We start from the raw sequence: 23,702 nt of genomic DNA, 5'->3' as shown, positions 1-23,702 counted from the left end.
AGTCGATTGACACCGACTTGGCTAAAAACCAAAGGTTTTGAGGGGGTTTTGAGGGGGTGCACGGTGGTGGGGGTCGGTCGGTCGGTCCGGAGGGGGGGTCGGGAGGTTTTGGGACATGGGGTCTGGAGGTTTAGTTCGTACCCTCCCCTGCTGTCATCCGCCGCCTGACTTGTCTCTGAAGGCTACAAAAAGCTCAAGGGACAGGTTGGCGCAATCTCGCAGTGTGCAGCGTATCCTCAGACCCCAAAAATCAATTTGCAGCGTCACTAGGCCGTCAGTAACGAGGTGAAAGCTTGGCTGAGACCGTGTGCGACCCTACTCGCTCGCTCAAGCCCCCAACTACTGATGACCTCGTCCATCATCCTCCTTCCTTGCCGCCCTCCCCTGCTCTTGCGTCCGAGCCTGGCCTGCTTGTCTTTGTCCAGGGATGCCCCTGGCCTCATCAGCCCCTCTCTCGTGGCGTGCCGCTCCCAGCTGCTCTGGTGCTCTGCACGCACGCACCGACGCGCCCCTGGACGCACCCTTGTCCCTCCGGACGCACGCCAGGGGAGCGGCAAGAAGCGGCCCCCAATGTAGGCCCTCGGGCGAGAAAGATTGGGCGATTCCAGGGGGGCCTGTCGCCGCGTGGGGCTGCATACGGTCCCCCCGAATCTCACCCACTACCCCTTTCCGTATATCCTTTCACTAGGCATTTTTGGGCCCCCGGATGCCGTGGGCGAGAACGTGTTTAGAACGTGTTCTCGCCTGCGGCGGCGGCCCACCCTTGGAAGATGCAAGCCCTGGCGCACGCTGCCCTCTTTTCATGATGTGCAGGGTTCCCGTCAGTGGATGCGCCCCCACGATGCCCCCCTGAACCGCGTCCCCCTCCGCTCAAGAAAGAAAAGTGACTGGGGCCAGGGCTCTTATCTTACGTGGACGCCGGGGGCACATCAGCGAACAGGATGCACCGCCTCGCATCGCCTGCCCGCCTGGGGGCTGCCATCTGCGGCGGTGTGCACATGCGCAGGCTCACAGCCATGACAAGCATGAACAGCTAATCTGCTATCGTTTTCGGGTTGAGCCCTAGTAGCAGGTTGGCGGTTCATTGCGGGTAGGCGGCAAGAAGTCCGATGCGGATTACAAGTGAAGGGACAGCCCAAGATGCATGCGGGCACGCCACGCAGTGGGCAGGACGCCGGGAAGGGCGAGGTCACAGACCGGGTTGGCCAGTAACTTATTCACGTTAGTCCAACACTTGAGTCAACTGTAATTGAACGACGACTACACCTTGCTCTGGCTGAGAGTGATCTTGCACCGAATGCAGAAATTGTAGAAAGGCGAGACCATGGCGTTTAGTTTCGGTGCAGCCGCACCAGCTACAAGTCCATTTGGTGGGGGTGGATTATTTGGTGCTGCGCCAGCAGCGCCAGCGGCGAGCAGCGCGCCGGCCACTGGGGGCGCATTTGCGTTTGGAGCAAGCACAACACCAGCATTTGGAGCGATGACAACGTCGGCATTTGGTGCACCTGCTGCACCAGGGACAACGGCGGCATCGCCCTTTGGGGCAGCGCCCGCTGCGCCCGCTGCGAACCCGTTTTCAGCACCAACAGCATTCGGAACGACAGGATTGTTCGGGCAACCAGCGTCGGCTCAAACAACTTCAAATGCACTAGTTCCAGCGACCGGCCTTTTTGGCGCGCCAGCAGCTCAGACCGCTCAGGCCCAGGCTCAGGCCCAGGCCGCTGGGCAAGCACGGCCAGGAGGATTGAATTATAAAACCAAGTTTGAGGAGCTGCCTCCTCAGATGCAGCAGGAGCTGCAGAAAATTCAGTGAGTTCAGCTGCGTTCTAGTAGGCGCAGCAATCGTTCTCGCGTGATGGTCGCTAGTCATACTGGGTGGGCTGTTGGGGAGGGGCGGCGGGCGGGGCTGTTGGGGAGGGGCGGCGGGCGCGTTTGCTGGCCCTTTGAGGAGGGAGGGGTGTGCGGGGGTCACGACCGGGCTGTAGGTGGGTGCCCCGCACGTGAAGTGAGCACCGCACGTGTCCAGGCCCGCAGCCTGGTTGGTCGCAACCATGTGTGCGTGCGCCGGCGGCATCGCGGCGGACAGGACACCGGCAGCCTGCGACCGGAAGACGCACATGACGGGAGGCGCAGGGCCTGACACCCGCAGCGGCGGCGGCAGCGGCGGCGGCAGCGGCGGCGGCAGGGGGAGCAGCAGACGCGTGTGCAGCGGGCGCCCGCGCCTGCTGCTGCCAGCCCCCGATGCGGCTGCTACTGTTACTGCAGTGCGGTCCAGCTGGCCTGCGGTGTGTGTGCACTGCGGAGCACAGAGCACAATGGCAGCGTGGGACCTGCCACAAGCAGACGCTGTAGCTGTGGGTGTGGCTGCAAAGCGCGACCGACACGTTCTTCCTCTCTCCTCAATCCCCCAGGCAGGAGGTGAGCGCCTACCGTGACGAGTGCAAGGCGCTGGAGGCGGACGCGCGCTTGCACGACACCGTCAGCATCAAGCAGGTGCGGGGCAGGGGACAGGGCGTGGCGGCAGGGGACAGGGCGTGGGGGCAGGGGGCGGGGGCGGCTATGACGGGCTGAGGCGAAGATGAGGGGTACCGGGGGCAGGGAGGACCGACAGAGTGCGGACAACGCGGTCGGGTCCTAGGGAGGAAATGCTCGGTTGGGGCTGGCGGGCGGGCGTTGTGCTTCCTGCTGGTTCCTGCGCCCCTTGACTTGTGCCCTCGCGCCACGCGCCTCGCGCCGCCGTCATACACATCAGTCCTAGCACGGTGCCTGAACCCCTTCCCTTCCCTGCCTCCCTCCCTTACTCTCCCCCCTGCCTCCCCCCTATCAGAGCCTGGACTCCGAGACTGCGGCTCTGCGGCAGACGCTGCAGTCGCTGCACCAGGCGGCGGTGGCGGAGGACGAGGCGCTCATGGGCTTCAGGGAGGTAAGGGCGGCAGAGGGAGGAGCAGGGAGGCAGAGGGAGGGGAGGGAGAAGGGAGAAGGGAGGCAGAAGGACGGGAGGGAGGAGGGAAGAGGGTCCAGCGCCGGTTGTGGGCAAGTGGATACAGGAGCAGTTGCAGTCTGCACAAAGGCGGCCGGTGTCCTGACCAGACGGGAGTGGTCAGAGGGGTATGACGGAGGTGTACTGCGTGGCACCCAGCTCTTGCGTCTGTATCAAGAGAGGCTGATTCGCTCCCTCCCACATCTACCGTGTCCTTAGCTAATCATGAATGTGATCCCACCCTGCAAACCCCTCTCCGCGCCCCCCCCCTACGCCTTCACTTCTTGATTATTCATGAGTTTACCCTCCCCCCCCCCCGCCCTTCCCGCCCTCTTCTACCAGCGCGTGATGGTGCTCCTGCGCAGCACCGAGTCCGCCATCCGCCTCTACCAGCGCTCCAAGCTGTGGCGCGAGCTGTCGGCGGCGGTGGGGCAACCGGGCGGCGGCGCGGGCGGCGGCGCCGCGGCGCAGCTGCTGGCCAGCCAGGCGGTTGCGGACCAGATCAGCCAGCCGGTGCAGCTGCCCAACCCCTACCTGGGCCTGGCGGTGCGGGGCTTCAGCGAGGCGCTGGAGCAGTACCACCGGTGAGGGGGGCGCCGGGGCGGTAAGGGGAAGGCTGTAAATACCCAGCCCAAACTACAACAGCACAGGCAGAGGTGTAGTGAGTGGGAGCATGGCGGCAACGGGGAGGTGCCCGCGGGGTCGGTACGCGGTGCAAGGGGCAAGGAGCAGTTGGTCAGGACCTCAGGGGCCGGGGGTCTGTGGGATGGGACAAGGATCACGTGAAGGCGGAACGGAACAGAAGGTTGGCCGTGGCTATGCGCTCTTAGGCCGCGGCTTCCCAGCCACCCCATGGATTTCTTGCCACCCACCTATTAAGTTTTAGCATCGCTGCGCCGTTCCAACACCGCCTTCTTCGAGCTAGTCATGCGCGAACCCACCCACTGATCTCCCACCCCAACATTGTCGACCCCACCCACCGCACCCCACCGCACCCCACCGGACCCTACACACACGCACACGCAGCTGCATCTCGGAGCTGGAGCGCGTCACGGCCGCAGCCGCCGCGGGCGGCGCCGGCATGGGCGGCATGGGCGGCGGCGGCGACGACGCGGCGGCGGTGGCGGCGCTGCCCACGCTGGTGAGCCGCATGCATGACTACTTCGTGCACGTGGCGGCGCGGCTGGAGCGGCTGCACGGGGAGGTGGGGCGGGCGCGGGAGGCCTACCTGGCGGCGCGGCGGGCGCGGGGCGACTACGGCGACCCCTTTGCGGACGCGCGGCCGCTGCACCACATGAGTGAGTGGGGGAGCGGGTGTGGATGGAGGAGGGGAATGGAGGGGGATGGAGGGGAGGGAAGGGAGGGGTGTAGGGTGAAGGCTGGAGGGTGTGGGAGGGTGTGGGAGGGTGGGAAAGGGTACTGGCGGAAGCGTGGTCAAGGAGGGTGTTGGAGGGTGTGCCGGCGGAGGCGTGGTTAAGGCTGTCAGGAGGCTGGAGGGGTAGTCAGTATTGAGCCAAGAGCGGGTTAGGGTGGGATGGCAGTTGCGTGGCCGCCGCCACCGGCTGACCCACCCACTGCACTGTACTGCGCAGGCAAGGCCGGAGTTAACCCCAAGTCGGGCGCCAACTCGGGCGGCGCAAACAACGGCGGCGGAACATTCTACAGCTTCGGCGGCCCAGCCTCGAACACATACGGGGCCGCGGGGTTGGGAGCGGTGGGCGGCGGCGCGGCCGGTGGTGGCGGCGCGGCGCCAGGAACGCCGGGTGCGGGCGGCGCGGGAGCGGGCGGCGGCGCGGCGGCCTCTGCCGGCGGCATGTTTGGTGAGTGGGGTGGTCGAGCGCGCTGCCGGGCTGTAGCTCTGCGGAAGGAGGGCTTGATGCCTGACAGGGGTAGGATGCAGTGATGTGTAGGGACGTCCGGGCGTCTCGTGTCCGACTGGTCAACCCGGCGGCTTGACACCACCGGTCGAGCATGCATGCGACTCGCTTTGCCGGAGCCGGCACATCAGCAGGAGGGGTGTCACTCAGCCACGTGCTGAGCCTGGCGCCCTCTCCCCCCGCGTACACAACACAGGCATGTCGCCAGGGCCGCTGGGCGGGACTGGCGCGAGCCCTTTCGGCGCCCCTGGCATGGCAGGCGGGTTCGGCACTCCTTTGATGGGGGCGGCCTCGGCGCAGCAGCCGCAGCAGCAGCGCGTGTCGGCAAGCCGGGCCGGAAGCAGCAGCAACAAGAAGCGGTAGCCGGCCGCTGCCACCGGGCATGAGACAGGGGCAAGCGTTGAGGTGCACGGGCGCGCCTTGGCTGCGGCAGGTGCGGGGACTGGCGCTTGAGGCGCGAAGGGGTTCGGCCGTGGAGGCTGTGGGCTTGGCCCTTGCGCTGTTCATTGCCCCGGTGGGGGTTTGGACGAGCAGCGTAGTGGAAACTTACTGGCTGAGCGGGAAACGACGTGCCGGCTTGAGGACTTGAGGACACGTTGTGGCCGCGTGCGGTGGGAGACGGCTTCGTGCGCCGAGGGCGCGGATGTGTGGGACTGACCGTGAACTGCGCCGGTCAGTCGCCGCTGAAATGGTCATGGCTGGCAGCACCGGCCTTTGGTAAAGCGTGTAATGCCGTCTTGTTTGGCCTGCAACGACTACTATGTGCGTTTGCCGCAGCCCGGCGCAAACCAAGCAAAACCAGTTGCACAGACGCAGAAACTGGCCACGTACCTCACCTTGTGGCACTCGCAGCTTAGGCAGAACCCAATACGTAGCGAGATGTGTTCACACCCTCAACAAGCATGCAGCTCAGCTGGGCAAACTTACACTAAGGGCAAACACAATGTTGGGTGGCAGGTCCGACGAGCCACTCGGCGAGCCACCATTGTCGATTTCGCTGTCGCGGCGGTGGAGAGCTTTGCAGCCCGAGCGCCACTCGCCTGCTGTTCGATTTGCCACAAGCTTGAACTATGTTGAGTTCGAGCGCGCTTTCGCCACCGAATGGTGGCAATGGGTCTTGTGCAAGCCTGTCGCTCAACCGGTCTCTACATTCAGTGGCGAGTCTCTGTTCCACATGTACACGCTGGAGGTGAGTGCTACCGCGGGGGTGGCCTGTGCCTGCAATACCTTGACCGCAATCAAAGAGGAATCGAAGCGCCGTGTGCCGTGCTGGCTGCCTTCTATGTTGCGTCAAACCTGCACCTGGCGAGAGGGAGGATTGTCACGGGATTTTGAGTCGGCTTAAATCAGTGAAAGGGTGGGCTTGGCCACCGGCCTTCCAGCACCCAAGGGCTGGCACCAACCGCCGCCGCTAGCCGATGATAGTCAACCGTTCTTTCTGGGACTGCAGCTGTGCTAGCTAGACCGCTTCTCAAACCCTGCGCTGCCCTTGCCCATCCTTTGGCCACTGCTAGCTGCCCGCCCCGGGACGCCCAGCTATTACCGGCTGACTCCAGCAACGAAGCACAGCCAACGAACCGTGACCACCCCATGCCCGCACTCTCGTCATCACTCATGCGGTAATGCCCTATTCTGCCCCTTTGCCGCCGGAACCTTCCCAAGCGCAACACCACTCGTAACCCCCGTTCGGTTCAGTTTGGGCTGGGATGTACACCCCCCCTCCCTTTCCGCCCTCCCCCTCCCCCGCCCACCCACGGCTCCACGCACAGCTGTACCCCACGTGCCTGCGAATGACGATGCCGCACAACGACTGCTGCACGCACGTGCGGGTGGAGACACGCGAGGTGCCGCTGGGCGCCATCAGCCGCGTGACGCTGTCGTGCAACGACATGCTCGCCCTGTACGGCCTAGACCAGGTGCGGTACAACCGTACATGAGCATGAGCATGAGCATTTACATGGGTTCAAGTCCATGTGGCCCCACTAACTCCTTAGGTAAACAGGCAAATGGCCTAGATCAACAGCGTCCGTGCCCGTAGCGTCGTGACTGCGTACAACCGTACATGGGCAGCGTAGCATGGCCGTACCGCCCCGGGCTGTCAGCCCCAGCTAAAATCTCAGCGTTTAAGTCTCGAGCACTCCCATGGCCTCTGTCGCTGGCCTCTATTCCTGCCCGACGCCGGACCTCATTCATTGACATTTGTTGATGTGTCATGCGTGTGATGCCGCAGCTCAACGTGTGGACGGCGGGCAACACGGAGGAATCGGGGCCGGAGCTGGCGGTTGCATGGCTGGCCCGGCCAATGCAGGTGGGAGGGCAGACCGTGGGAGTGGGGATGGGCCTTGGGGCGGCAGGTTCGAAGGCTACCACAGGTTGTAGGGTCCATTGCTGCTGGATGCCTCCTACGAAGTCCGAAGGTATGTGGGCCAAGGCTGCTGTCCCCTGTGCACCTTCTGCGTCGCCTGCGCCTCCCACCTGTTTTTGCTTGAGGCTTCTCCTTTCCTCCTTTCCTTGGGCCGCAGGCGCGCGACGCAATCCTGAGCGCGATGCATCAGCTTCTTCACAACGAGCGTGGCGGTGGCGCCGCCGCTGCCGCAGGGCAGGCGGATGGGCACTACCCCCTGTACAACAGCACCAGCAGCCGCCTGCACTTGGGCCTGCACGCAGCCATTGGTGCTGAGGGCGCGGCGGCTGCGCGGGCCTCAGCTACAGGCCTCGACGGCGCGGCGGCGGCGGCGGCGGCAGGCGAGCGGCAGAAGCTAGGCTGGCAGGGCAAGGGTGGCGTGGGCTGTAGCAGCATGCGCAGTGACCGTGACCGCGACAGCGGCGGCAGTAGCAGCATGCTGAGTCACAGCAGCAGCGAGTTGGTCACCACGGCTGCGGCCGCGGCTGCGGCTGCGGCGGCTGCGGCGGCTACCCGGGAGTTGGCGACGTTTTATCTGCAGCGCAGCCTGCGTGACATGAACATCACTGCGGCGGCAGCACTGCAACCGCCGGTGCAGCAGCCGTCGATGAGCGCCTCTGGCTACTCTGGGGCAGGCAGGCAGGTCCAGGGCCCGGGGCAGGGCCCGGAGCAGGAGCAGAGGCTGCAGCAGGCACTGCAGCTAAATTTGCACGCACACTACCGCCCTCAACCCCACCGGCAGCAGCAGGTGCCCAGCAGTCTGGGTCCCTGCATGCGGCCGCACGCGGAGCAACTGCTTTTGGAGACGGAGGTGGCGGCGGTGGCCGATGCCAAGCAGGCGCCGGGTACCATGGAGGTGGCGGTCGTGGCCCGGGCGCACATGCCCGCCGTGTCGCGGCCGCATGCGCACATTGAGCTGCCCGCAGCACATGTGGTGGAGCGGGATGAAGCTACAGCGCAGCTGCCACCGCCGCCGTGGATGCTGCCTCCTGCGCTGCAACAGCAGCAACAGCGGTACGAGCACGGCCACTGCTTGCAGACGGATGCGCTGCTGGCAGCAGGAGGAGGCGGACAGGCACAGGTGCTGCTGGCGGCGCCGGCGCAGCAGGTGCAGCACGAGCATGACCCGCAGCTGTTTGGGGCTGCGGCTCTGGGCCTGCGGCTCCCGCCGCTGCGTGTGCCGCCGCGGCGCCCCATCTGGCCCCCGACCGGCCACGAGCCGCTCAAGGCCCAGCACCGCCCCACCGCCACCGCTGCCGGCGGCACAGCTGCCGGAAGTGAGGCTCTGCTGCCGATCGTGCTAACTATGCCCCCGCAAGCCCTAGTTGCCACCCGTTGAGAGTGGGACTGAGGCGCATCTGCTGCAGCAGTGTCCTCGACCTACAGCAGGCCCTGTGGCTGGGCATTTGGGTGTGCTGTCCTTGCGTTGGTCTAAGAACTTGTATGTTGCAGCGAGGTCTGAAAGCTGTGTTCATGCGCTTGGGCTCGCATGGACCGTTTGCGTTGCTTCCCTGGTCGGGGGCAATTACAATCAATCGTGTTGGGCATGCCCGATGCTGAAAGGAGATGCCCACATAAGATGAAGCGAGTGAGTTGCAGTGCGGCCGCCATGTGTGGCGGAAGCTCTGTGGCTGCGCTGATGTGAGATGTGGCGTCCTTACACAAGAGTGCATGCCACGTATCTTACTTCCATCTGGCACATCTGTGCTTGTGTGCACGCGTGTGAAGCCGTGATAGTGGGCGTGGGCTGCTGGGAGACATAATAGCATTCGTATATGAGCATCGGACTCCCGACACACCTGGCATGTGTGAGATCAGCATCACTTGTGCATACCGCACCGTGTTTTACCTTTCCATTGACGTGTGTCACGCACGCAACTCACACAGCATGTACAATTCCACTGCACATGGGTTTAGCCATCCCCTTGTCACCGGAGGACATGCACTCGCATGATTGCGAGTTTGCACGAAGAGACAAGTATCTATATGCGAGAGGCAGGAGAGGGCGGCAGGCTTGTGGTCGTGGCTTGTAGTGCAGGGCGCAGTGGGCGCAGTCTGCCCTGGACGTGTGCCACGCGTGCGGTGTGTGTGTGTGTGTGTGTGTGTGTGTGTGTGTGTGTATGTGTGTATGTGTGTATGTGTGTGTGTGTGTGTGTGTGTGCGTGTGTGTGTGTGTGTGTGTGTGTGTGTGTTCTCAAAGGGCAAAACGAAAGACTACGCACAGGACGTGTGTGTTTAAGGGAAACGCGTGTGCGCGCGCGTGTACTTCTTTTATTATTACACTTCACAGAACGTATAACATGCTACAAGCAGAGATGCAAATGCGTAAAGCTGGTTGCTACTCGCCGGGGCTGGCAACGGCTGGCGGAACTGCAGGGTCGTCATCAGAGTTGGCTCGACGCCAGTTTACTGAGCGAGGGGTGGGTCTGCGGATCATGTACCGACGGATGGCGGGCATCTCGATTATGGTGGGCTGTACAGGACGTTGCATACGTGTATAGTGCCTTACGTGTGATTTGTGTGCGTGCATGTGATTCAAACCGGCAGTTCACGGAGCTTGCGCGCGCCAAGTCTCCAAACACTGAAGGGCTCCACACGGTGGGGTGCTCTTTTGTCGGCGTGTACGCTTTTTAGAGCGTAACATTTGAGTAATTATCGCCATGCATAAGGGGGGCGCACAGGGTCTTGCCATGGACTTTATTGCCCAGTGGGCCAAGCGCGGGGGTGGAGACTGCTGCCGTACGTGCTGCCTTGTTGTGTTCCGCATACATGTCGCGCACAGATGTGGCTCTAAAGAGAAGCCATTCACGCACAAGCAGCCGAGGAAAGTCTGATGCATCAACACCGTTGCACAGCGGGTTGTGTGTATGCAGTTGGCGAGCTTATGACACGCCGAGTTATGTGTTTACCCTTTTCCTTGTCACGGGTTGTTGACTCAGCCGTTGACCGCGTTGATCACCGATTTCCATTCTTGTTGACTTGTACTGGGAGTCCACGAATGACCCTGCGTGTGACTCTGACCGCTTGCTTTATACGGTAAGCTTCGGTGCATGGGGCGCGCCCTTAGCAAGGGCGGCAGGCTCGGCAGGCTGTCTGCTAGGGCCGTTGCTTTTCCATTCTTGTGGCCAAACATTCGTGAAACGTGCCGCTGCTGCTCCTTGACTGGCTTGAGAATGCCGCCCGGGGCTGTTGAGGCTTTGCGCACTGGAACAGATTAAGAGTGGAGTTGCGCTGGGCACTATGAGATGCAGGGTGCTGCCCGTGTCAGCGGGTGATGAGCGGCTTGGCGGCTGTGTTGAGACGACATCCCTTGTCACAGATAGCAGACCGCGGGTGGAAAACTGGACATGGTACGGTATACTTAGGAGGACAAGGCGCGGAGCACTTTCGACCCAGCCGCGCAGGTCCGCCGCCACCCAGTGCGTGCCCCTGCACGGACATGCGAAGCCCTGCTGGCTGTCGGGTCCTTGCGCGGCCGCGTCTGGCTGTGGTAATCCTTGGTGAGGGTGCGGCTAAAGTGCATGTTGTATTGCGTATTAATGGTCAGCGGAACGGAGGCGGCTTACTATGTTACAGTGCACTGGAGACGCATAGGGCCTGTGCTGGATGCAAACCTGTCCGCGGCTGGGAGGCTGTGGGGACTGCTGTGCACGTGTGCAACCCACTGCAGCATCCCGCCCCTGCCAAGTTGCATGTTGCCATGCTGGGATTGGCGGCCTCCCAATCTAGCACGTAGTAAGCGAACGAATGTAAATTGTTGCCAGGTCACGCCGACGAGTTGCTGAAGTGCTGACGTGCTGAACGCTTACATGATCAATTTAAATCTGCGTGCTCTTGCCTGGCCAGGCGTCCGGAACGTGACGAGCACGATTCAAGCACGTAAGCAGCAGCCGCGTTACATTTCCAACAGCTCCGGCTCGCCTCCAACCCCAGCCAAATGGAACATGTATGTCTGAGACCTGTGTCTTGGTCTTGCCGCAGCTGGGAGTACGACGGCGCCACTGGTTCTGTCGAAGGGTTCGGTACACACAATCTTCTCGCGCTGAACCGCACGACCCACACGCGGCCTATCAAGCTCGCCTTCATGCGCCCTGCACCTCCACTACACCTGACTGCGCTATGCCCTCTCCTCCTCTCCGCTCCTCTCCTCTCCTCCCCCCTACCTCCCGGCCTCCGCCCCCGCCGCCTCCTCCCCCTCGGCCATTATCCACGCCTCCACGTCACTGCCCGGCCGCCACAGCCGCGCCGCCAGCAGCGCCGAGCTCCACACCACGGGGCAGCCCGCGCTCCGCAGCCAGCACAGCTCCGACAGCCCCACGCCCTCCTCACGCACCGCCGAGCTGAACGCCTCGCCGCCCGCCGCACCGCCGCCGCCCGCCGTGCCGCCGCCGCCAGCCGCACCGCCGCCGCCAGCCGCACCGCCGCTGGCTGCAGCCCAGGGGTATGCCACGGTGTGTCTGAGGAAGTTGAGGGCGGCATAGTCGGCATTGGCGGCCGCGGCCACATAGGCGTCGCCCTGAGGCTGCAGGAAATTCAAGGAGCAGGGCGCCGGGGACGTCAGTGGGGCGGGGAGCTTACGAAGCACTGTGCCACCGCCGATCCGCATGCCAGCCATGCGCCATCTCCTGCTCCCATACCTCCACAGCCGTGTGCCTGAACTCTAGGCGCACGCACGCACGCACGCACGCACAATTATCTAAATCCGCAATTGACACCCAGTCGCGCGCGTAGCATCAAGCATAACCTCACCCCCAGCGGCGCGCCATTCTCCAGCAGCCACCGCAAGGTGGTCACACTACCAGCAGTTGCCGCAGCTCCGTACACGCGCGGGTGCCACGGCGCCGCCCGCTCCGGCGCCCGCAGCCAGGCTAGCAGTGCCGGCGCCGCGTCACCCGCCCCCGCCGCCACCAGGACCGCATCACGCAGCTCCTCCTGGCTCCACCCCAGGTGCACTGCATCCGCGTCCGCCGCGACGGCGGCTGCTGCCCCCGCTCCTCCTGCTGCGACTTTCGCTCCTGCTACCGTGCAACCTGCCTGCTTGCTCCCGCCGGCTACGGGCTCCAGCTGCTCGCGGCCCCGCTCTCCAATCTGCCCCTGCTGCTGCTGCTGCTGCTGCTGTTGCTGCTGCTGCTGCTGCTGCCACTGCTGCTGTTGCTGCTCCTGCTGCTGCGCCTTCAGCAGCCGCCACACCCACTCCACGAATCCGGCATTCCGGCTCGTCACCGCCCGCACCAGGTCCCAGGGCCCCAGCGCCGCCCCCGCGCCCAGCAGCACCTCCAGACATCGCCGCTGACCCCGCCTCAGCGCCGCCCATACCGCCTGACGACTGGGCGGCAGCTGCTCCTCCTCCAGCAGCAGCCGCAGCAGCTCGGGCCGGCCGTGGCACGCCGCGTGCCCCACCGCCTCTGGCGCAGACAGCAGCCCCAGCTCGCGACGCGCCCAGCGCAGCCGCTCGGTTGCCGCTATGTCCGACAGCGCCTGTGCAAGCGACAGCGCCAGCAGCCCCGACCCCTGCGTGGCGGCTGCAGATCTACCTCCTCCACCGCCGCCGCCTGCCGCAACCGCGCCACCGACTCCAACGGCGACGGCTGCGGCAGCTACGCCGTCCCAGACTCCCCTCCCGGAGCTTCTGCCGCTGCTGCTGCTGCTACTGCTGCTGTTGCTGCCACAGGACAGCACCCACCTGGCCTTGTCTTGCCAGTCGGCTGTATTACTGGCCAGCACGGCTGACAGCATGCATCGCAGTCCGTCAGGGCCTCCCATGAACTCACACAGCCTCGCGCCCAGCTCTCTGCTGTCAATAACGGCCGCGGCTATGGATGCCGGCGCAGCAGCAGCAGCGGCGGCAGAAGCAACATAGTGCTCTGGAGGAACCATCGCACCATTGGCTGCGGGCCTGGCGCCGCTGCTGCGGCTGCCGCTGAAGCCACCACCGGCTACAATGCCACTGTGACACCCGCCGGCACGGCCAATCCCGCAAGCTACTCCACATGCCGCTTGCACGCCCCCGCACCCGTTGCCCTCGACCCCGCCAGCGCCGGCGTCAACTCCCGCCACGGCCTCAGCCGCCGCCGTCGGGCTCAGCAGCCGCTCCAGTGCTTGCAGCAGCTCCGGCAGCCAGGAGCAGTCACCGCGCGGCCGGGCCAGCGCACCCGCCAGGCACTGCAGCTGCTGCAGGCTGCAGCCGGCGGCGGCATCTAATAGCAGCTGCTGGCGCCGCACGCCCAGCAGGGATGCGTCGTGCAGGTTGAGCCGCAGCAGCAGCAGCCGCATGGCGGCCAGCTGGCCCCCGCGTGCGGCAGCGGCGAGGGCGTGGTCGGACCAGGGGCGGCCCTGAGAGAGAAGCCAGCTCAGGGCGGGCAGCTGCCCCGCGCCCGCCGCGGCGGCTAAGGCGGAGTTGGCCGGGCTGCAGTGGCGCGGCGGGGAGGATTCACAGGAGGGAGGAGGGAGGCATAGTAAGTTGGGGTGGTGCACATAGGGTAGGTTGGGGCATCCGCTGCTAATTATTGCTTGCCAGCCGCCCTAACCTACTCGTCTGTGGTTTCCAGGCATCCAGAATGCCTCCTGAGCCATTGGCAGATGTGAATGTGCCCGGCAGCTGCGGCTGCTGCGAGCGGGGCGCCTGAGAGGGAGCACTGCACCCGGCGAACTGCCACTTGCAGATTCTCAAGCGAGCCCGACGCCGCGGTTAATTTAACAAGTTGCCTCCTACGCTCCAAGGATAAGCATGCGGCCGTGGACTCGACGTCCCAGCGCTCGCTGTAGATGGAATTCGGCACGCATTCGCTGAGGCGAAAGACCGTGAAGCCAGACAACGATTCATGTTGTGATAGTTCTTTTGTTACCATGCGAAGCATTACGCAATCATTGTGCGAAAGTGAACCAACAAGGGCGTCAGCGAGGTCGGGGAGACTCAACCACCTTGGAGCTGTTTCTACGCCTGCCATCGTAGTCAAGAGGTCCAAGCACACATATGTGTTGTAGGTCTATGGGACACCATAGGAAGGTTGAATGAAGGATGCATACGTGTGCCGTCGAACCCATACCCGCGGTGTGGTAGTGGCGGCACGGTATGACGGCCCTGGACCCCGCTCCCGCCCTGCCCCAGTTCATACTACCCTGCATCAAACGCGGCCCAGACCAAGGCTCAGGTAGTGCGGCCAACTTTGCGGCGTGGGCGTCCTTGCTCATCAGGGCCGAGCGGAATCGGGACAAACGCATTTCATTGTGACCGTAAGTGAGACGCTCCCTCAGGCAACTCAGATGGTGTCACCCCTCGCTAAAGCTGGTCCCCGGCCAAGGTAGCCGAAGCCGGCCTCGGCTTTACACCGCCCCGTTTTGCGTCCGATATATTTAGTGCTCCTTAAGCGACCCCAGCGGAGTGCGCGCAAGAGGGCGCCGACAAGAGGCCGCCATACGAAGATCGACCGGTACGGACGGAACTTTGTGATGGGACAGGAGCGCCCACGAGGCACAGCGAGGCACAAATATAAGCTTATACACACATAATGGGAGGTGCTTACACATTGCTAGACTTGCTGTGGGCGCTTCCGGTGGACGCGCGGGCAGCTGTCTTTGGCGCTTCTTTTTCGCTGAAGCTGGCCGGCTGCCGCCGCACCTGCCGCGAGCTCCAGCAGCTTCATGACAGCACTATCACGTTTGTGCGCCTGCGGCCTCCCGCACAGCACCAGAACCTCGCGTCGCCGCTTGCAAAGTTTGCGCGCTGCACCCAGCTTGAGGTCAATGCGCAGCTTCGGCTACTGACTCGGCAATCCAGGCCCCGCCAGTCGCCTCGTGGCAGCGGCATGGGTGCAGACGTGGAGCCATCCGGCGCTGTTGACCCTCTGAGCGCCGTGCTAGCTGGCGTGACACCTGCGGCCAGGGAGCGGATCACGCACCTAACCGTCAGCGGGAAGGTGTCGGACCGGTTGAGTGTCGCACGGGCGGTGGTGGCGCAGCTGCCCTTATTGACAGTGCTGGAGCTGGTCTGCGGAGAGGTCGGCAGCTGCGACTCCGCCGGCTACAGCGGCTTCGGCTATAGAGACTACAGGAGCCGCCAAGCTGCTGACCATGCACCTCAGGGTGGCATCTGCGGCATCCTCGGCGCCCGCCTGCCTGCCCTGCAGCAGCTGACTCTGTCACATGTGCTGACGGGCGCTGACCTCACCGGCTTGGCCACACTGGCTTCTGGCTGCCCACACCTGCGAGAGCTGACCCTGACCTTTCCCGCGCCGCCGTCGCCCAGCGGTGGCAACGCCGCCGCCTCTGGCCCCACCACCACCAGTGGTGCCGCCAGCAACCCCATGCGGGCGGCGCTCGAGGGCCTGGCGCAGCTGCAACGGCTGGAGCGCCTCACGCTGGCCTTGGGCCTCTCCGCCAGATGCAACAGCGGTGCCGGGCCGCTGTTGACATCGCTGCTGGCCAGCCACCGCCCGCCGCAGCTGCGCACCCTGGCGTTGTTGCCTTGCCATGGGCACTGGCGGCGGACGCTTGACGTGGGCTTTGAGCCAGGCATGATCGGTGCCCAGGGGGCGGAGGCGGAGGCGTCCTGGGGTATGAGCCGCGTTGAAGTCGACATCAACCAGGCGGAGGCCGTTGGGCTGTCGCTTTTGGTGTCGGCACTCCTGGCAGCTGCGGACAGCCCGCACCAGCAGAGCATTCCTCAGCTGCTCCTCAGCAGCCGGGATGGCAGTTGGGAGCTGGCGCGCAATGACTTGCAGCCGGAGGCCGCCCTGCCTCGGCTGCTCGCCCGCTGTGCACATGTGGAGGTGGACCGCCTGCCCTGCGTGTATAATCCAGGAGACTGGCACAACGCTGGTGGCAACACCGCTGAGCTGCTACTGGCAGCGCGGCTGCTGGGGCTGCCGCGTGAGCTGCAACTGCGGCACGGCATTTGGATGTGCCGGGATGCAGTGTGTGGCACGGGCATCACTACAGCAGCGGTGGCGGCGGCAGCGGCGGCAGCGCCTGCGGCTGCTGGCACTCCCGCTGGGCAGCCGGAAAATGTGGAGCGTCAGCAGCAGCTAGGCCTGGGTGGCGGCACTGCATACGGGTGCCGTGGCTGCATACGTGGCGCAGCGGGCGGCGGCGGCGGTGACGGCGGCAGCAGGCCGTTTTTGCACCTGGACACGGCCAGTCCGGAGGAGGTGTTACGGGAGGCCTTGGACCGGCTGTGGGCGGAGGCGGCGGTACATGCAAACAGTGCAGCACAGGCCATCGAGCAGAGAGGTGGAGCAAATGGCCATGCCGACTGCCCTCGCGGTTGCAATAAAAGCGCAGCGAGCAGCAGCAGCAGCCCCAGCGGCGGCGGTAGAGCCGAAGCTTGCGGTAGCGGCGGTCAGGTGATGCCAGGTCTGTTGCTGCTGCAAGGCATGCCGCCGCCAGCCCCTGGGCACAGCGGTTACCCTGCAGCCCCGGATGCCACGGCCTGGTATGACTGGCTGGAGGGTGTGCTCGCCTCGTGCTTCACCGCCGCAGAAGTGCCGCAGCCACTCATGGCAGCAGCCCAAGCGCGGATCATGGGGTGCCAGGGAGAGCCGTCCCTGCCTGGCGACATCCGCGAGTGCTTCCGCGAAGGCTGTCACGTGGCAGTGCCGGCGGCAGGCGTGCTGCTGCTCAAGTGCATGCGTTACGCGGACGCGAAGGCGCTGGCCACGCGTGTGGCGGCTGCTGCTGCTGCTGCTGGAGGGGCGGGGGGTTTGTCAGCTGTTGCTTCTGTTTTACCTGATTTCGGCGCGCTCACTACTGTAGAAGGCGCCCTCTCATGGCGGGTTTTTCAGGTGCGTCACGCACATATTCCTCCTCACCTGCCAAAGAAAGAACCGGGTTGTTGATATTGCTAGTATATCTCATCCTGCACCTTCACAACTGTCATGTGTGTGAATAAGCGCACTTGGGCATGTTTCACACGCTTGGGCCGCAGGTGCTCATGGAGCTGTGGGCGCGGTCTGCAGGAGCGCGAGCTGACACTCCAGATGCCCGCGGGGTGGCAGGTGCCGCGAGCGCCATTGGTGGTGCCAGTGCCAGTTGCGGCGGCAGCAGTAGCACCGGCAGCACGGGCGGGACTCAGCTGCGCGGGGGCAGCCGGGTGAGTGAGGAGGTGCTGGTGCGGCTGCAGCGGCTGGTGGATCTGGACCAGGTCGTGTGGCAGCTGTGGTCGGCGGCAGAGCAAAGCAATGATGACAACGACTATGACGATGGTTACTATGACGCAGGTAGCTACGGCGATAATTCAGACGCGTACGGGTCTGACTGATGCCGCGCCTCTACATAGGGGTTGCGTCGTGGGGGTGGCGTGAGGGCGCGGTTTTATTGGTGTTGAGGTCCAAGCTGCCGGTACTGCTCCTGCCTGACTGACCACTAGCTGAATCAAGTTGCTGCGATGTGTGGGTTCCTGGTGCCATGTATGGGTGACTGCTGCCACTGCTGTGTGCGGCTTGGCGCGGTCAGAGCCGGGCGGGTACGGTCTCTGCCGCATTGTGTGTTATGGGAGGCAGGGTGTTGGTACCCGTTGCGACAGGAACGAGGCATGATGAGCATGAGGATGCATAAATTACATAAGTGGAAGAACGCCGGAGGGCGGAGAATTGAGGTGGTTCGTTACGTACCCGGAAATGCGCGGGACAGGAAAGGCAGGCTTTGGCTGTGCGGCGATGGTGCTGCTGGTGCTTCTGGGGATGTGGCCTTGTGTTCACCGGCGGCTCCGGACTCTTGATGAGTGTTCGTCGGTGCCCGCTGATGCCTTCGTCGTGCCAGACGTGTCTGGAAGCTGCATGCAAGGCGTCGATTGCGCACGGGGCCCTGCCTGGTCGGTAGCATCGCTGTTCGCCGGGCCACCGAGCTCACTTTCCGCCGGCCGCCAGCCGTAGTGTCTGTAGCAGCCGACGTGCAAGGCCCCACCATGAACCTGTGTGTGTGAACCGCGCGCACGCACGTCGAGAACCTTTGTGTGTCCTCAGCACGGAAGCCATCAAGCCGACGACCTGTTCAGCCCGTGGACCACGGTCCAGCCTGGAAAGGATCTAGTCGCACTGAAAGTTAAAGGAATGCGACCTGGGCTGCTAGGGAATGCACCAGTGCATGAGTGTGATAGGCGTTTCAACGGCAACCGTGTCGTGGGCTCGGTGCTAGCAGCAATGAGCAATCTCGTCTGTGTCCAGCGGGTGCTGGCTGTGGCAATTTGCTGTTTGCGTATTTTCTTCTGCATTGCACAGACACAATGACGGCTCTCACGCGCAGGATTTACACAGCGCGGCCAGTCACGGCTCTTGCAGCACCTCCTACGTCTCTGCTCGGCTTGGTACGCGGCACACGCTACCAGCATGTCATTTAAACGCTCTCGTCGCTACACGTTCCGCTGTCATACCATGTGAGCACTCAGCAACCAAACTAATCCAAGTCGAACCAGTAAAGAATGTCAATCAAGTCAGCCGTCATGGCAGCTGCCACGCCGGGCTGCAACCGTCACGGCCGCCAGCTCACAGAGTGGCAAAACGGACCGAACTGCGTGCGGGCGGACCGGTGCAGCAGCGGCAGGCGCGCCCTAGTATCTAATGTTGGTCAAGTCACTGTCAACAAATCAATATGACACCCCCGTCAACAATGCACGCACACGCCGCCAAGCTGCTGGCAGATAAAACTACCGCCGTTGCCGCTTGGCCGGGGCCGCATCCTTCCCGCCCTTCGCTGGTGCCTCCTTGGCCGCCGCAGCACCCTTGCCCTTGGCTGGCGCCGGTGCCTCCTTGCCCTTAGCCGCCGGGGTACCCTTGCCCTTCGCCGGTGCTGGCGCCTCCTTGCCCTTAGCCGCAGCGCCCTTGCCGCCCGACGCGGCAACCTTCGCCGGCGCAGCCGCCTTGGCGGCGGCGGCCTTGCCCGCCGCCGCCGGCTTGACCTGCCCCATGGGCCCGGCCGCGCCTGTCGCCGCCAACTTGGCCTTCTTGCTCTCCAGCTGCTGCACACGCTCCTGCTTGGCCGCCTCCTTCTGCTTCATGTTGTTGTACATCTTGCGCGCCTTGCGCGTCATCATAATGTCCGCCATAGCCGCCTCCTCGTCCTCGTCCTTGCCCGCGCCGCCCTTGCCCTTGCCGGCCGGCTTGGACTTCTTCGCCGGCCGCTCCTCCTCCTCCTCGTCCTCCTCCTCCTCGTCGTCGTCGTCATCGTCCTCACCGTCCTCGCTCCCAGACGCCTCTTCATCCTCATCCTCCTCGTCGTCCTCCTCCTCAGCCGCAGCCTCCTCGCCACGCTTCCGCTTGGCCGCCTGCTTGACCTCCTTGGCTAGCTCCGAGGCATACTGCCGCTCCGCTGCCGCCAGGTCCTCGCCCGCAGCACCCTCGCCGTCGGCGGCGGCGGCACCGTCAGCGCCCTCGCCCACAAACTCACTGCCGTCGGCGCCCTTGAGCGCCAGGCCGGCAGCGCGGAGGCGCGCGGCGTTGGCAGCGTCCTGTGCGACACACGGACGGAGAGATTACAAGCGTCAAATGGAATCGTGCGGGCAGTGCATGCATATTTGGAGTTCAAAATGTGTGAGTAAGGATTTGGGACCGAACGGAAATGCAACCCGCCACACGCAGGCAGGGCAGACTTTATACCGCAAGACCCGTTTCTGTCCTCAGCCCAGATTCGCTACTCAGGCCACTGCAGGCCAGGCGCGTGCCCAATAGAACTGAGTTATTGTGTGCACATTGGAATCGTGCTAGCTAAAATGCGAATGCATGATGTGAGCGTAATCATGTAAACAGGTATTTAGGTCCAAAAGTGATGCCACCCGCCACCCGCAGGCAGGATAGACTCTACACTTCTAGGCCCGTTTCTGTCCTCAGCCCAGATTCGCTACTCAGGCCACTGCAGGCCAGGCGCGTGCCCAATAGAACTGAGTTGGAATGTTACATGCCGCCCGCTCCTGGCACCCTGCCCCGGACAACACGATTACCCTCAACAACTCCTGGCGCCCTTCGTCCCTTCCGTCCCGCCCAGTCCCTCACCTGCAGCCGGCGCACGGTCTTGGCGAAGTCGGGCGTGTAGCCGTCCTCATCCGCCTCGCCCACAAACGGCGACAGGTGCGGCGGCGGCACAGTGCCGGGCGCATACAGGTCGGTGGGCATGAGCACTCGGAAGTTGGCGCTGTCAAACACCCACTGCGGCTGCACGTACTCGCGCGACAGGAACTTGTGGCCCTGCTTCGGCCGGTCCACGATCTGGTGCGTGACAGCCTCGTCCGTCTCCGCGTGCGGCGAGCCGTCGCCGTCCCAGGCCGCCACGCCGCCAAAGGCGCGGATGACCAGCATGAGCGGCTCCCGCGGCACCTCGCGGCCCAGAAAGAAGACCCGGCCGCGGAACAGCGACCCGCACACCGCCGCCTCGTCAGAGGGGTCGACGCCGGGGCCGCAGGCGCCGCCCGCGGCGCGCGTGCCGGCGTCAACGTCCGCGTCGGCGTCAGCGGTGACACGGGCTGGTGTTGGGCAAAGGAGGGGCACGGGCAGGCGAGGTGAGATAACGCGGTGGGAGCACGAACACGAGCAAGACGGCTGGACTCTGAAGTCGCAAAGAGGGCGCTTGCGGTTTGTGTACCGCACGGCGGGTCATAGCCTTTGCCCCCCGGCCCGCCCGCAGCCAGTCACACGGTGTCGCACACCTCCCTCTGCGCTCCCTCGGTCACAGCCCGGTCGCTCACCCAGCGGCATGTCGTCATCCTCGTCCTCGTCGTCCTCACCCAGCAGCGCCACCGCCGAGGTGCTGGCCCGGCCGCCGCTGCGCGCCGCCGCCGTGTTCCGCTGCGCCGCCGCGGCCTCCTCCTCATCGTCCTCCTCATCCTCCTCCTCGTCCTCGCCGCCAGAGTCCAGCACAGGCAGGTCGTCATCGTCCTCATCGCCCGCCTCGCTGTCCACCTCCTCCGGCTCCTCCTCCTCCTCATCGCCATCCTTGCCGTCCTCCTCCTCGCCCGCCGCCGCGCCCTTGCCCGTGCCCACGATCTCGCGCAGACGCGTCTGCAACGAGTCGATGCGCGCGCGCATGGTGGGGTCAGCGGCGGCGGCAGCCGCCTCGGCGGCGGCCTCGTCGCCGTCAGCGGCGGCAATGGCGGCGGCCTCAGCGGCGCGGTCGCCCTCGGCGGCGTCCCGCATGCCGGCGATGTCCTTCATGATCGCGGCCAGCTCGGCCGCCGCCTCCTCCAGGCGCGGGTCCAGCACCGGCGGGTAGCGCAGCTGCGAGAAGAGGGGATAGACGCGGAGGGATGGCAGGGCGGCCGGGGTCAGGAGTGGCGCGAGGGAGGACAAGGTTGGCACATGAGATGTGGCGGGAGTTGAAGCGCCACGCGGGGCGCGGTGGCATGACGGTGCGTGTGCGTGTGCGACTGCGGCGTGGCGGCGTCTTGCAGGCGGCTTGCCGGCGATTCAGGTCGCGTGTGTGTCAGTGTAACTATGACATAAAATAAATTCATCAGGGAGCCGCTACCCCCAGGAACTGGGGGCGTATGCAGCTCAGGATTTGGTTGTATCGTCATTCACACACGCGTACCGTATCACAGTGCAAATGCCAATCATGCCGCCATGCGCGTGCCCGCGCGTGCCTGCCCGAGTCCACCATGCTCGAAGTTCTGGAACCTGACTGGTCGCGCAAACTGCCCCACGCCTTGTTCCCCAACGCCCTGTCCCCGCCCCGGCCCAAGCCCAAGCCCACCGAACGCAGCTCACCCCCAGGTTGTGGTAGAGTTTGAAGTTGACGAACTGCAGCAGCGTGTTGTAGAACTCCAGGAACGTCAGCATCACCTTGTAGTCCACGTCCGGCGGCAGCACCTGGCTCAGCGCGTGCGGCACCAGCCACGTCACCGACTGGCCCAGGATCTCGGCCTGTGAGTGTGAGCGTCGGCAGCAGCAGCAGCAGCAACAGCCGGGTTAAGCGCGGTTGCCATAGCACGGCGATTCATGCGTTGCAAGTGGCGGCGGCTGGCAGCCCCAGAAGCGGGACGGTAGTACCACCCTCCCGCCCCTCCCATCCCCAGCGGCCTGACCCCACCCCACCCCCAGACAAAACACCCACCTGGAAGTAGTAGCCCTTGACGGACACGAACACGCGCCGCAGCGCGCCGCTGCGCACCACGTAGGCCTGCCACTCCAGCGCCAGGCGGCGGCACAGCTGCACGGTGCGCTGGGGGATGTCGTACTTGGACTCGGCGGGCAGCGTGGCGAACAAGTGCACCATGGTCAGCGAGTCGTCCAGGTCGCGCAGCGCGTCCACAAATGACGGGTAGCTGCGGAGACAAGAAGCGGATAGAGAGGAACACAAGGGTTAGGTTCACTGCAGCCCACAGCATGCACCAACCCCGCTTCTCGGGTCGCGCCTGGCTCAGCCCAACACGCCGCCAGACTTTTCCCAGCTCCTCGTCTGCCCTCTCCCGCGGCGCTCGCTCCCTCCTGTGGCTCTCCCTTCTCCCTTCCTCTCTCCCTGCCCGCCCCTCGCCCCTCCGGCACTCACCGCTCCTTCACCAGGTGGTCCAGGCGGTAGGTGGGCGTCAGTGCCGCCAGCCGCTTGGCCAGCTCCTTGTTCTGCTTGGCGCGGGCCTTGCGCACCTTCTTGTCGTGCGCCTTGATGCTCCTGCGGGCCACGGCGCGAGTTGGATGTACGAACGTGAGAGGCGTCCGCGCAGGCGGAGGATAGGGTGCTGACTGAGGCAAGGCGGTGGCCCCGACATGTGGGCCCCGTGCCGCCGCTGGCGGCGTAACGGGCTTGCGGCGCACCTGAAGGTGTTCAGCAGCGGCTCGTGCGCCAGCCAGTTGATGTCCTTCAGGTGGTAGTATGTCTTGTTAGCGCCCTTTGGCTTCTTCTTGGGCTCACGCGGGTGCACGCCCTTGAGGATACATAGCCGCCTGCGCGCCGATGGCAAGGGGGTACGCGCGATGGCAGCGGGATCGTCAGACGCGAAAACACAAGGCTCCCGTCGGTGTAAGCCACATACCGGCGCTCATGGCGGTGCGTAAAACTAAGAGGGATTGTGCACATTGCCGAGGCCCGGCTGTCCGCGGCGCCGCTCACCAGCCGCCGACATGGCGTTCGGCCGCCGTTTGTCGCGGGACAACCGAAGCCCTCGCCTCCCGAGCTCGGGTCAACTACCCCAGCACACCATGCGGTCATTACGCACCTGAACTCCGATAGGCGGAGCTGCAGTTTGCGCACCGCCTGCGTGCGAGTGATGTATTGAGCGGCATTTCCGCTCTTTCCCTTCTTGAGCTTCTTCCCCGCCATTTTCTAAGCTCTAGTCTACGTCAAGTTCAAGTTCAATTTAGGCTGGCGCGGCCGGAAGCGCGGCCGGCGCCGCCGCAGTGCGGAGTAAAAACCAGCGCTGGGCGGTGTAAGGGTCGCCCGCTGCACGTATGTGGTATTGCTGAGTTAGCACGGGTAAGTTGGCTTCGAAATAACAAATGCAGTGGCAGGGCTCAGGGTTTGAGTG

At 64.5% G+C, this 23,702-nt stretch overlaps 5 protein-coding genes across 5 annotated transcripts; 3 read left to right on the top strand and 2 right to left on the bottom strand.

Annotated features, from left to right (window-relative positions):
• The first annotated feature begins 1,245 nt into the window (after window positions 1–1,245).
• Window positions 1,246–5,599, top strand: CHLRE_16g685217v5 (uncharacterized protein). The gene is made up of 7 exons (XM_043071534.1): window positions 1,246–1,809; window positions 2,412–2,493; window positions 2,828–2,923; window positions 3,323–3,564; window positions 4,007–4,278; window positions 4,573–4,800; window positions 5,054–5,599. Exons 1-7 carry the CDS (start codon window positions 1,481–1,483, stop codon window positions 5,218–5,220), a joined length of 1,416 nt encoding a protein of 471 aa, XP_042915756.1. The 5' UTR covers window positions 1,246–1,480; the 3' UTR covers window positions 5,221–5,599.
• A 136-nt stretch (window positions 5,600–5,735) lies between these two features.
• On the top strand, window positions 5,736–11,026 carry CHLRE_16g684861v5 (uncharacterized protein). Its single transcript, XM_043071526.1, has 4 exons — window positions 5,736–6,046; window positions 6,627–6,773; window positions 7,088–7,165; window positions 7,380–11,026. Exons 1-4 carry the CDS (start codon window positions 6,032–6,034, stop codon window positions 8,598–8,600), a joined length of 1,461 nt encoding a protein of 486 aa, XP_042915755.1. The 5' UTR covers window positions 5,736–6,031; the 3' UTR covers window positions 8,601–11,026.
• A 28-nt stretch (window positions 11,027–11,054) lies between these two features.
• Window positions 11,055–14,245, bottom strand: CHLRE_16g684505v5 (uncharacterized protein). The gene is made up of 4 exons (XM_043071519.1): window positions 13,793–14,245; window positions 13,275–13,667; window positions 12,011–13,208; window positions 11,055–11,783 (listed from the first exon to the last, which is right to left on the bottom strand). Exons 2-4 carry the CDS (start codon window positions 13,532–13,534, stop codon window positions 11,421–11,423), a joined length of 1,821 nt encoding a protein of 606 aa, XP_042915754.1. The 5' UTR covers window positions 13,535–13,667; window positions 13,793–14,245; the 3' UTR covers window positions 11,055–11,420.
• Window positions 14,246–14,505: 260 nt separating this feature from the next.
• On the top strand, window positions 14,506–18,031 carry CHLRE_16g684149v5 (uncharacterized protein). The gene is made up of 2 exons (XM_043071510.1): window positions 14,506–17,040; window positions 17,184–18,031. Exons 1-2 carry the CDS (start codon window positions 14,770–14,772, stop codon window positions 17,514–17,516), a joined length of 2,604 nt encoding a protein of 867 aa, XP_042915753.1. The 5' UTR covers window positions 14,506–14,769; the 3' UTR covers window positions 17,517–18,031.
• Window positions 18,032–18,033: 2 nt separating this feature from the next.
• Window positions 18,034–23,655, bottom strand: CHLRE_16g683793v5 (uncharacterized protein). Its single transcript, XM_043071496.1, has 8 exons — window positions 23,394–23,655; window positions 22,993–23,121; window positions 22,730–22,849; window positions 22,295–22,505; window positions 21,949–22,104; window positions 20,931–21,459; window positions 20,242–20,708; window positions 18,034–19,700 (listed from the first exon to the last, which is right to left on the bottom strand). Exons 1-8 carry the CDS (start codon window positions 23,495–23,497, stop codon window positions 18,900–18,902), a joined length of 2,517 nt encoding a protein of 838 aa, XP_042915752.1. The 5' UTR covers window positions 23,498–23,655; the 3' UTR covers window positions 18,034–18,899.
• Between the last annotated feature and the right edge of the window lie 47 nt (window positions 23,656–23,702).

Source organism: Chlamydomonas reinhardtii, chromosome 16 (assembly GCF_000002595.2).
Source record: "Chlamydomonas reinhardtii strain CC-503 cw92 mt+ chromosome 16, whole genome shotgun sequence".
Taxonomy (NCBI): Eukaryota; Viridiplantae; Chlorophyta; class Chlorophyceae; order Chlamydomonadales; family Chlamydomonadaceae; genus Chlamydomonas; species Chlamydomonas reinhardtii.
The sequence above is the reverse complement of the archived record's forward strand: the minus strand, read 5'-3'. Positions and strand labels throughout refer to the sequence as shown.

Excerpts from the sequence above, each read along its gene's own strand:
- CHLRE_16g685217v5 (XM_043071534.1), top strand. The coding sequence starts at position 1,481 with ATGACAACGTCGGCATTTGGTGCACCTGCTGCACCAGGGACAACGGCG. Across the intron at positions 2,924-3,322 it reads CGCTCATGGGCTTCAGGGAG|CGCGTGATGGTGCTCCTGCG; the intron begins GTAAGGGCGGCA and ends CTCTTCTACCAG. Across the intron at positions 3,565-4,006 it reads GCGCTGGAGCAGTACCACCG|CTGCATCTCGGAGCTGGAGC; the intron begins GTGAGGGGGGCG and ends ACGCACACGCAG.
- CHLRE_16g684861v5 (XM_043071526.1), top strand. Across the intron at positions 6,774-7,087 it reads CCCTGTACGGCCTAGACCAG|CTCAACGTGTGGACGGCGGG; the intron begins GTGCGGTACAAC and ends GTGATGCCGCAG. Across the intron at positions 7,166-7,379 it reads GGCTGGCCCGGCCAATGCAG|GCGCGCGACGCAATCCTGAG; the intron begins GTGGGAGGGCAG and ends CTTGGGCCGCAG.
- CHLRE_16g684505v5 (XM_043071519.1), bottom strand. The coding sequence starts at position 13,534 with ATGCGGCTGCTGCTGCTGCGGCTCAACCTGCACGACGCATCCCTGCTG. Across the intron at positions 13,209-13,274 it reads GGCGGGGTCGAGGGCAACGG|TGGCATTGTAGCCGGTGGTG; the intron begins GTGCGGGGGCGT and ends CGGGTGTCACAG. Across the intron at positions 11,784-12,010 it reads AGAATGGCGCGCCGCTGGGG|CCTCAGGGCGACGCCTATGT; the intron begins GTGAGGTTATGC and ends AATTTCCTGCAG.
- CHLRE_16g684149v5 (XM_043071510.1), top strand. The coding sequence starts at position 14,770 with ATGGGAGGTGCTTACACATTGCTAGACTTGCTGTGGGCGCTTCCGGTG. Across the intron at positions 17,041-17,183 it reads TCTCATGGCGGGTTTTTCAG|GTGCTCATGGAGCTGTGGGC; the intron begins GTGCGTCACGCA and ends CTTGGGCCGCAG.
- CHLRE_16g683793v5 (XM_043071496.1), bottom strand. The coding sequence starts at position 23,497 with ATGGCGGGGAAGAAGCTCAAGAAGGGAAAGAGCGGAAATGCCGCTCAA. Across the intron at positions 21,460-21,948 it reads AACTCTACCACAACCTGGGG|CTGCGCTACCCGCCGGTGCT; the intron begins GTGAGCTGCGTT and ends CTCTTCTCGCAG. Across the intron at positions 20,709-20,930 it reads GGATGACGACATGCCGCTGG|CCCGTGTCACCGCTGACGCC; the intron begins GTGAGCGACCGG and ends GCCCAACACCAG.